Below are 12,188 nucleotides of genomic sequence, written 5' to 3' on the forward strand. Positions count from 1 at the left end.
TGTTCCAGTGTGCCAACTGAAATTGGTAAAAGTGGTCACTAGCCTATAGTGACAAATTTAAAGGCAGAGAGAGCATAAGCACTGAGGTTCTGGTTAGCAGAGCCTCAGTGACACAGTTAGTCACTACACAGATATACAGATTCAGGCCACAAACTATGAGCACTTGGGTCCTGACTAGCAGGATCCCAGTGAGACAGGCAAAAACAAACTGACATACATGTAAAAATGGGGGTAACATGCCAGGCAAGATGGTACTTTCCTACAATGGTTCACATCTCTATATCACTAAGTAAAATGGGCCTGATCGATGATTCCTTCTGTGGGAGATGTGGTGTGCCAAATGCTGCCTTTCTGCTTCGGCCTTGGAAATGCCCCGATGTAGCTCCTTTCTGGGTTTCGGTGTGCAATACGCTGGATCGAATCATTGATGTTTCAGTAGAAATAGCTCCTCCGACAGCACTGTTGGGGTACATCAAAGATGTCCCTAAAGGGGTCCGACGTTTAACAACCCTTCTACCTGTTTTTGCCAAAAGACAAAGCTGACATGAATTGGGGCCCCACCGCCATTTTCCTCAGACTGAAAACTGGCTACAAGACAATGTGTACTGCCAAAGACAATGCGAGAACTCATGTTTACTGATGCCACCCAAAACGACACCACACGATGTCTAGGGATCATTTGTTACTTGTCCTTGCGAGAGCGGCAGGCGATCCCACTTGCTGCAGGCGATGACCGGATCGGACCGTATGTGGAATCAGTGGATGCCACGGAGTCCTTGTAAGCGGGATCTGATGTGTAACTGAGGAGGAGTATGTTGACTAAGATACAAGCATGTACTTTGAGGAGAACACGGGATGGTGATGTGCGGGAAGGGTGCGCTCCCCAAACTAACTTGATTATGATAAATGCCTAACAGCTTATATGTTTGCGAAGCTTTAACAATGTGATTATATTGTATTTTGTTGTAATGTCCCGGTACAACCCAAATATGTATTATATAGCTAAATTACATATTTTTATTAAGATGTACTCTGAAAAGCTTACTTACGTAAATAAAAAAGCTATCGTGGTTTGCAACTATAAAATTAGATATCCTGACAAATCACAAATTGGAAGGGACTCCCTAAACACGCCCCTTCCAATTTGTGATTTGGCATGTACTCAGAGACTTATATTGCTATTCAGTAACATTTTACCTAATCGCAAATTGGGTTTAGTATGTACCCAAAATATATTTTGCGGTCACACAGGCTACAGTTTTGCTAATCGCATCCTTTGTGACTGCAGAATAGCTTAGTACATAAGGCCCAAGGCGCCTACATGAATTAAATACTGTTTGCGAAATTATTGAGGGGTAATAGCTTGTTTAAGGAAGCCTGAATGATGAAACCTATTGCAGGAACCAGTTAATCTGATTGAAGTTGTGCTGAGATTTAAGACTAATGGTGATTGCATTGCTGTGTAGAAGCACAGAAGTGGGGAGGAGACCTAGCTGTTGTATTTTGCCCTCTTGTAGTTGATCAGTACATGTTTGGTTTCTTTACAGACCTGCTGCACCGTCGTCCGCATCACATGAAGACCATCAACTCTTGCCCACGCCTTTCTTGTATGGATGGCGTCTCAGCAGAGTTTCCCCGCTCTGGACTGCCCAGTTCAGATCGCCACCGGAACGCTGCCTTCTTCCTGAGCCCAGCCCTCCTTGCTGGCAGCAGTGCCATTGACCTGCCACACTCAAGGAGCACTGGCAGCCTCAACATCCAGGCTGACCAACTACCTAGTTCTTCTGATGCCATGGGTAATCCGATATCTGTGGGGGTACTGCCACTGTCCTCAATGAGAGCGATTGGTGTGGGATGAACACGAAAACCACATTTTGTATGCCTTTGAAAAGGATACATTGTCTCGTGCTCTTCTCCTGGCCCTATCTGACTGACACCAAATCAGCTATGGGCTCGCGGTGTCTGGCACTCTGCACCATCCATAGGCCTTTGCAAATTCTAAAATGTAACCGCGAAAGCAGGTGGTGTGCCAAGCTCCTGCTGCCAAATGCTCCCTGACTGCAGTTTTGTTAGGTGTGTCAATCATTCTCAGTATAAGGTAATCGGTGAAACTTGGAACTCGCTGATGTCCATCTATCTGTATCTATATATATATATATATATATATATATATATATATATATATATATATATATACGCACATGGCCATATTCATTTAAGAACCTTTTGCGACTTTCTCTTTGGGGAACATGGAATTGAAAGTCAATAAGTTACCCTTCTGCCATCCCCGTCAGCACTTAACACTACAGACTTTGCCTGTGTGCCCCACAAAGATAGTGGGTGTTGAGGTTAGACTCGTATCATCTAGGGGAGAGTGAGGCTCGGAATTTGATGCTTTGCAGGTTTTGATTGCGTGGGAAGTGCCAAACTCGGCGCAGCTTTTAGAAATATTTGCATCAGTAATTAAATAGCTGACAGAAATATGCACAATCCAGTTACTGCCTGGAAAATTATAGTTTCTGCCACTATGGATGGGAAGAAAACTATTACCTGCTTAACTAGGGGCCGCCTTTCTGGTCTTCCAGCCGCAGTGCACATTTTAATCTCGATCTTATTAAAATGTGAAATTTTGGATTCTTTATAATTATTAAAGAATAATTTTATTTTTTAGTGCCTTGCAATAGAAGGGAAAAGTGTAACTTTTGAGGTCCTATACGCACAATGACAAGAGCTCTTTCCTAAAGACAAGTTTTCTATTCTTATTGTGTTTTAGTTTGTGTTTTTTTGCTTGGTGTGAACAGTTGTAGGCATGAATTTCCCTGACTGGGGGTGGCTAAGAGGGTATTGGGTGAAAGAAGACCTATACTTTCCTAGCAGTCGGTATGAGATTGGGTCTGTGTTAAGTGTAAGCTTTAAATACTTCTGTTAATATGTTTGCCCGAAGTGCAGCTACTACTGCATGTGAATGCCACACAGTTCGCTTTTCCTTCAGGAATTCTATATTGTCATCCGGTCACAAATTCCGTTTTACAAGTATGCATTTAATTGGTTTGCTACTTCATGGTGCTTTAACTGAATTTCCATGAGTAGTATGAGAAACGAGAGAATGAAAATATGTGTATTATTTTGTTGTGACCTGCATATTATTTATCCTTCCTTTTCACTACTAGAGTATTGTATTACAGAGGATTGGTAAAACCACATGAACAAAATCTGGCACTGTAATCTACTATATTTTTGGGCTTTCATTGGGATGTTCCTGAGAGAAGGGTGCGAGTGTAATATAGTTTCAAGCAATCAAGTCCAAACGTAATTGGTGGGAGGTCTTCTACAGTTAAAAAAGCCCATGAGAATCTGCTACTATGGACACTGCGCTACAAATCACTCTTACTACAGCCAGAAAAACAAGTAATATATTATAAGATTATGTTTTAAACACAATATATGAGCTTTTAAAAGAGTACTGATCATGGCACTATGGTCTATTCTGGGGCGCTAATAGCACTTAATTGCCACCATTTTGTTGATGCCTATGTCACCAGTTTAAAGGTTTGGCACATTCCTCATTTTATGATAATCCTTTTTCTGTGCATTAACTTAAAAACATAATAGTGTTCTCACGTCGGTGAACACACTTTATAATGTGTAAGAAAGTCTCTCACCTTGTTTGTAACTGGTCTCCCCACTGGTCATTGCTTATGAAAATATTCAGCCAAATCATGTAAATCTAAAACATTTGTATTCTAGTGTAGATCTGTCCATTAAAGCCATAAACATTTTCTACAACCAAATGTGTCTATTTCTAAACTGGGATAGTTGTGCTGTGGATGTCTGCTCTTGTGTGTTTTCTACTGATATAATGAAGCTTCAGAGGCAAAATGCCTGGCAAACAGACACAGAAGAGCTTGTTCTCTAGGTCTGTGAGGTTCTGCGAAATGGTGTTCCCCGTGCAAATATTTGGCTGTTAATAAACAGTGTGGATCTCAGATACCGAGAAGTGCCGATTTCCAAAAATTACCCATCTTGGAGGCCTCGGGCTGCTGCAAACTGTTGCATGTGCGCTGGCGACCCACCTTATAGCGCATACTTCTCCATATGAACCTTATTGCGTAGTTTATACACTACCTATCATTTTCCTGTCCTAACTGTATCTGTTAACATATATTTGTATCCATAATAAAATCCTCTGAACAGGCTGCAAGACATGAGGGCACAGACCTCTAGAATGCTGTAACTGTGGGGCAATTCTTACTGTGTTTCCCGTATTGAATTGAAAAAGGCTTAACAAAACGGACGTCTAATGTATGGAGATCTGACAGCAGCAGCAATCTTCTGCAGGAAACTGGACTCTAACAAGGGTGCATATTTTAGTCTACTGTCCTTCTCGCACTTCTTTCAGCCTAAATTGCCCACGTCTGGCTCATAACAAGCTTCTAAAAAAAATAATTCCTTTCAAACATTTGCAGTCCTTCATCTGTTGGCGTACTAAGCTCTGCCCCTTATGCATGCATCAACAACAGCCATGCTTTGTTCATGTTTTCTGCATCCATTAGATAGGACTCGATACATTTGCCTCTCTGGTGTCTCGCCTTTCCGGGTGTTATTTTGTTTTGTTTGTTGTGCTGCCTGTCCTTTTTGGTAAGATTGTGTCTGTATTATGTTTTGAATTTTCAAAGAACCTTCATCTAGCGTACATGCCAAATGCCACTGCATGTAGCAGACAGTTCTTGGCAGCTGACCCTCATAAAGTTTGGGTTTTCTCTCCAGGAACTGGCATCTTTGGTGTTGGTGTATTTTCAGCATTGAAATTGATCCTGGGTCTAAAAAAACTATTTTCTGTTGATACTTTCATTGATATTGAAGGAAATACTGAACTTTGTGGCGGAACAGAAACTGCCTCCCCAGGGAAACTCAGATGTGTCACTAAGGTAGTTACCAGGTCAGCAACACTTGCCATAATAGTAAAAAAAAAAAAGACATTATTCTCCCTTATTGGGCTTAATACTACCTGTTGTGGAGAGTGGACATCCGGGCGTAACATGCAGAAAATTCCCTTCTTCCCCTATGTCTTATGAAAAAGAGGAAAAACATTATTTTGTCTTATAGTAAAATAATCCTTGAGAACATTTATTCAGTCAATTAGTTGTGCCAATTTCTAAATTATTCATCCTCTTCGTTGAAGGACAAGATTCCTGTCCCTGTTCCAGACGTAACAGCTACTTCTGATCCTAGTGAGCAAGATCCTCCTAGAGGACCAGCCACTCATCCCAGTGAGACCAAATCTGTTTGTCGTCACCTCCCCAAAAAATAGAAGATAGAATACATATTCTTCCGCTTCCAGAGAACTGAACCTTTTCATATAATATCAAGTTAAATGTCTTGGCAACTTTGAATTTACTCCTGCATTCAAAGCCTGTGCCTTCCTAGATTTTATGCAGCTCAAACCCGTCTGTTGAGGGGCGTCTTGTTTGGAACAGAGACTTCTTTTCTGAGTAATTACATTGCAGTCTGCTACAGACTCCACTCTGAGCCATTTACATCCAAATCCTTGTAGGCATAGTACAAAGCACCCACATGAGGGTAATTTGGGGGTAATGGGAAATATTCAGACACAGTTTGCAGTGGTCACCGCAGCTCCAGGTAAAAGAAGAGACCAGCTCCTCCTTTTTCTTCGGTTTTAGTTAATCCAGTAAGGACAAAGGAGAATCAAGGTAAGGAAGCTGTAGTATCAAGTAATAGATTATTATACAGTAAGTGGTTGTGCCTTTAACAAGGTCTATTCTGGAAGCTTGAATGGGGACGTTCTCGAAGGCAACATGTTGGTGGGTAGTGCTGGTGGAGGTGGTGAGGACAAACACTCCCTGGAGCTTTATTTGTATTGAAGCAGTCATTACAGAAGCCTAATGAAGTTCCTGCCGTGCTCAAGGGTTATGGCATCTTATAAACTGCAATTTAGGAGAGTCTTGACACATTTGTAGAATATCTACCTTTGGATGCACATGAAGAATTTCTTATCTCGTTGTCGGAATAAAAGTATGGCAGTTTTGAGCAGCTACAGATAAATACAGTTCTCTACCAGGGGAATCCTCATCAAAGTCACAAGAACTGAATATTCTCGCCCATGTGCATGGACCCCGGAGCACATATCAAATATAAATATATATCTGTCTGTAAAGCATACAAAATTGCATGTACATTTTTTGGAACATATATATATATATATATATATATATATATATGTTTGATGGCATGTGTAGCTGCCGATACACATGTTATGCATAGCTCTTCCGACATCTAGTGTTGGGCTCAGAGTGTTGCAAGTTGTTTTTCTTCGAAGAAGTCTTTTTTGGAGTCACGGGATCGAGTGACTCCTCGGATACCGTGCGCATGGGCATCGACTCCATTGTTAGATTGTTTTCTTTCCGCAGTTGGGTTCGGACGTTCACATGGAGATACAGTAGACCCATGGGATCTCTATGACACTGATCCCATCCCGGACAATGATCCAGACCTTTACCCATCTAAACCTCCTCCTCCAGAAGACACCACTGCCTACACCCAAGTCATAGCTATGGCAGCAGCTTATCATGGAGTGGTTATGCATTTTGAACCCCTGGAAGAAGACTTTTTATTTAACACGCTGTCTTTTACTCATTCCAAATACCAGTGTCTCCCAATGTTACCAGGAATGGTTAAACATGCAGACCAATTTTTTAATAAGCCTGTCAAAGCTAGGAAAATCACCCCTAGAATTGCTAAAAAGTATAAGCCTGCTCCTACTTACCCAGACTATATCGCTCATCAGGTCCCTCCAGACTCAGTAGTAGTCAGTGCGGCAAGGAAAAGGGCAAACAGCCAGTCATCAGGAAATGCTCCTCCTCCTGATAAAGAAAGTAAAGAATTTGATGCAGCTAGGAAAAAAGTTGCCACACAAGCAGCAAACCAATGGAGAATTGCCAATTCTCAGGCACTTCAAGCCAGATATGACAGAGCCCATTGGGACGAAATGCAAGAGCCTATACAGCATCTCCCAAAGGAGCATCAAAAAAGAGCACAACAGGTGGTAGAAGAGGGACAAGCTATCCGCAATAACCAGATAAGATCTGCCCTGGATGCTGCTGATACAGCTGCAAGTAGTGTCACTAAGGCCATCACAATTAGAAGACATGCATGGCTATGCTCTTCTGGTTTTAAACCAGAAATTCAACAGGCAATACTTTAATATGCCTTTTGACAAGAAACATCTATTTGGTCCAGAAGTAGACACTTCTATTGAAAAACTGAGGAAGGACTCAGATACTGCGAAAGCAATGGGGGCTTTATACACCACACCATATAGAGGCTCCTTTCACAGACCACAGTTTAGAGGAGGGTTTAAACCACAATCCTCTGAGGCTTCCACCTACCAAACAAAGCAGGGACAACAAACCCAATACCAGAGAGGTGGGTTTAGAGGGTCCTATAGAGGACAATATATTAGGAGCAGAGGTAAACTTCAAACCTCAAAGCAAACCACAACACATCCTAAACAGTGACTTCATTCCCACCCTTCAACTCCACACTTCTCCTGTGGGGGGAAGACTACAGCAATTCCAATCTCATTGGCAAAATATCACCACAGACAATTGGGTACTATCAATTATCCGCAATGGCTGTTGCCTTGAATTAATCTCTGCCCCTCCAAACATTCCATCAAGATACCACAGGTTGCCCCCAGAACACACTGTTCCGTTGAAGCAGGAGGTACAATCTCTACTATTAAAACAAGCAATAGAATTGGTTCCATATTCTCAACAAGGAACAGGAGTATACTCACTATACTGCCTCATTCCCAAAAAGGACGGCACTCTTAGGCCCATTTTGGACCTCGGGCCCCGCAATCTATACATCCTGTCAGAATATTTTCACATGGTAACTCTGCAAGATGTCATTCCACTACTACAAAAACAAGATTACATGACTGCTTTAGACCTCAAAGATGCGAATTTCCACATACCCATCCATCCAGCTCACAGAAAATACCTCAGGTTTGTCATAGCAGGAAAACATTACTAGTTCAAAGTTTTGCCATTCAGCATAACAACGGCTCCAAGAGTGTTCACAAAATGTCTAGCAGTAGTAGCAGCCTACTTAAGAAGACAGCACATCCACGTCTTTCCATATCTAGACGAGTGGCTAATAAAATCAAGCTATTTTACACAATGCCAACAACACACTCGTTATGTGATAGAAACCTTACATACCCTTGGTTTCACTCTCAGTTATCAAAAATCACATCTTCGACCATCACAAGTACAACCTTATCTAGGTGCTATCCTAAATACTCAAAAAGCCCTAGCTTATCCAAGTACACAAAGGATACAAGCTTTCCAAAATCTCATACCACACATACAGCAAAATCAACAATATACTGTAAGGTTTATTTATCGTGAGGATCCTAGGAATGATGGCATCTTGCATAGCCATAGTTCCGCATGCAGGACTAAACGTGAGGCCCTTACAACAGTGCCTCTCACAACAATGGTCTCATGCACACAGTCAACTTCAGGAACTAGTGTTGATAAAACGCCAAACACATATGTCCCTTGAATGGTGGAAACGCAACAATCTAATGAAGGGGTGGTCATTCCAAGACCCTGTGCCTCAGATCATAATCACAACAGGCACATCAATGATCGGTTGGGGAGCTCACCTCAACAATCAGTCCATTCAAGGGCAATGGGATGCACAACAGAAACAGCTTCATACAAACCACCTAGAACTATTAGCTGTATATCTTGCTCTAAAAGCGTTTCAACCTCTTCTCAAACAGAAGACTGTGCTCATAAAAACAGACAACATGACAACCATGTATTGCCTCAACAAACAGGCGGGACACACTCATCTCAGCTGTCCCTGCTAGCCCAAACAATATGGAAATAGGCAATTCACAATCACATTCATCTATTAGCACAATACATTCTAGGGATAGACAATCAGCTGGCAGATCTAAGCAGAAATCGCCAACAGACACACGAATGGGAGATTCACTCCTAAGTACTTCAAAAGTACTTTCAAAAGTGGGGAACACCAGAGATAGACCTATTCGCAACAAGCGAAAAAGCAAAATGCCTAAACTTCGCATCCAGACACCCACATCCTCTATCCATGGGCAATGCTCTATGGATCAATTGGTCAGGGATATTTGCTTATGTTTTTCTCCCTCCCCACTTCTTCCCTTTCTGGTCAGCAAACTGTGTCAAACATCACTCACCATGATTCTAATAGCACCAACATGGGCATGACAGCACTGGCACACAACACTCCAAGATTTTTCTGTAGTACCCCATTCCTAACTCCCAAACAGACCAGATTTGTTAACCCAGAACAAAGGTCAAATCAGGCATCCAAATCCTAATGCTCTCAATCTAGCAATTTGGCTCCTAAAGTCCTAGAATTTGGTTACCTAAAACTTCCACCAGAATGTATGGAAGTAATTAAACAAGCACATAAACTTACTACTAGACAATGCTACGCAAACAAGTGGAAAAGATGTGTATACTACTGTCCATCTAAAAACACTGACCCACTTATGGCATCCATACAAGATATTTTATGTTATTTACTTCATTTTCAAAAGTCAAATTTAGCTTTCTCATCCATCAAAATACATCTCACTGCAATATCTGCATACTTACAAAATATTCAACATACTTCTCTGTTCAGAATTCCTGTAATAAGAGCCTTCATGGAAGGATTAAAACAAATTATTCTACCTAGAACACCACCTGTTCCATCGTAGAATTTAAATGTACCTACCAGACTCATGGGACCACCTTTTGAACCCATATGCTCTTGTCAAATTCAATACTTAACATAGAAAGTCGCTTTCCTTGTGGCTATTACTTCTTTAAGAAGTGTTAGTGAAATACAAGCCTTCACTCTTAAGGAAACTTTTTTTCCAAGTGCACAAACATAAAGTGGTACTCAGAACAAATCCTAAATTTCTACCAAAAGTAGTATCTCCTTTTCACATTAACCAAACAGTGGAATTGCCAGTCTTCTTTCCACAGTCAGACTCTCTGGCAGAAAGTGCTCGTCATTCCCTATATCTTAAAAAGAGCTCTTATGTACTATATAGACAGAACCAAATATTTTAGGAAAACAAAACAACTTTTTGTTGCTTTCCAACAACCACATAAAGCCAATCCTATATCAAAACAAGGTTTAGCAAGGTGGATTGTTAGATGCATACAAACATGCTACATCAAAGCAAAAAGACAACTTTTGATCACTCATAGAGCACGTTCTACAAGAAAGAAAGGTGCGTCAATGGCATTCCTAGAGAACATACTAGTGGTTGATATATGTAAAGCAGCCACATGGTCAACTCCTCATACATTTACAAAGCATTACTGTGTTGATGTGTTTTCAAAGCAACAAGCCACTGTAGGCCAAGCTGTCTTAAGAACACTATTTCAAACAACTTCAACTCCTACAGGTTAGCCACCGCTTTTTTGGGAGGACTAACTGCTTTGTAGTCTATGCATAGCATGTGTATCTGCAGCTATTCATGCAATCGAACGGAACATGTCACTTATCCAGTGTACATCTGTTTGTGGCATGTAGTGCTGCAGATTCACATGCACCCTCCTTCCGCCCCGGAAGCCTGTAGCCGTTCAAGTTTAACATTTGTACATATGTATATTCATTTACATTTGCATGAACATCTCTTTGTATTTTTTTTACTCTATCACTCCTTCCTTCACCCTTTGCGGGAAAACAATCTAACAATGGAGTCAATGCCCATGCGCACTGTAGCAGAGAGGAGGAGTCACTCGATCCCGTGACTCCGAAAAGACTTCTTCGAAGAAAAACAACTTGAACACTCCGAGCCCAACACTAGATGTCCGAAGAGCTATGCATAGCATGTGAATCTGCAGCACTACATGCCACAAACCTATGTACACTGGGTAAGTGACATTTTCCGTATGCATATATAATATACCTGTGTGTGTGTGTGTATATATGTTCAATGGCACGTGCAGCTTCAGATACACATGCTATGCGTTGCTTCTGCAATCTAGTGTTGGGCTCGGAGTGTTACAAGTTGTTTTTCTTTGAAGAAGTGTTTTCTGAGTCACTGGATCGAGTGACTCCTCCTCTCGGTCATACTGCGCATGGGCATCGACTCCTTTGGTAGATTGTTTTCTTTCTGCTGTCAAATTCAGACGTGTTTCCTCTCGCTCTGAGATTTTTGATTCAGAAACTTTAGATAACTTTCTTTGACTGTCGGTATTGTTTGGATCGCGTTTCCATCTATAGTCGAGCCAATAGTACTGTTGAAAAACAGATTTTGCCCATTTGTGCACAAGCGCCCAACTCGGGCCTGTTCGGGCCTACCACGCCGAAGCCTGATGGATCAGACTCCATTCTGACTCTGTCCTCAATGCCACTCGAAATTTCCATACACAGACCAACACCTGGTGTAATCTGTGTCTCTCTCCCGATCACCGTGAAGAAGACTGTGAAGCCTGTCAATCGTTCCAATCCAAGAAGATACTGCGTGACCGGAGAGCCAGGAGACTGGAAATGGCGTTGTAGAGTACAGAATACATCGACACCGTTGAGGAAGAACAGGCACAGACAGCAGTTTCCATTCAGGACACGACTCCGAAGAAGTCTTGGAGGAAGATAGCCAAGTCATCACTGCGGGTCAGCACGTGAGTACCACTGCCCCTACGCCCACTCCTAAAAAATCATCGAAGGCCTTGGGTGCACCACTGCCAGATAGCCATGGTTCGACCCGAAAGAAAATACTCGGCGACCGACCTTCGGGTTTGGCACAGAAAAAAAAAACACACCAACTTCGATACCGGAGCTGAGCAAATCCACCAAAAGCTCAACTTCCGAACCGAGCCGGCGTACACACTCTTCGGAATTGAAACCGCGACGTCCTGCCTAGGAGCCAAAACAACAGGCTGTATCTTTGGGCCCGAAAAAATTACAAACTTCAGAGCCAAAAAAGTATTCTTACACAGAAGAACAAGGACTTTTGAGCTGATTAAAGCAGCGCTCCAAGCCATATGATGAACAGTCCTCTAAATCACCAAAATCATCAGAATACATTTCTGAGAACACTGACATTCAACCTGTTCTGGAAATCATGGTTGAAAGACAGTCAAGGGTTCATATCCATAAAGAGATTG

The 12,188-nt window shown here is 41.9% G+C and overlaps 1 protein-coding gene across 1 annotated transcript in view; it reads left to right on the forward strand.

Annotated features, from left to right (window-relative positions):
* The window catches only part of DELE1 (DAP3 binding cell death enhancer 1), a 37,346-nt gene extending 33,555 nt beyond the window's left edge, over positions 1-3,791 (forward strand). Inside the window, exon 12 of the mRNA XM_069199493.1 lies at positions 1,548-3,791. Coding sequence (XP_069055594.1) covers positions 1,548-1,858 — 311 coding nt within the window. The 3' untranslated portion in view covers positions 1,859-3,791. The remainder of the gene's footprint in view (positions 1-1,547) is intronic.
* Positions 3,792-12,188: the final 8,397 nt, after the last annotated feature.

Source organism: Pleurodeles waltl, chromosome 7 (assembly GCF_031143425.1).
Source record: "Pleurodeles waltl isolate 20211129_DDA chromosome 7, aPleWal1.hap1.20221129, whole genome shotgun sequence".
Classification (NCBI taxonomy): Eukaryota; Metazoa; Chordata; class Amphibia; order Caudata; family Salamandridae; genus Pleurodeles; species Pleurodeles waltl.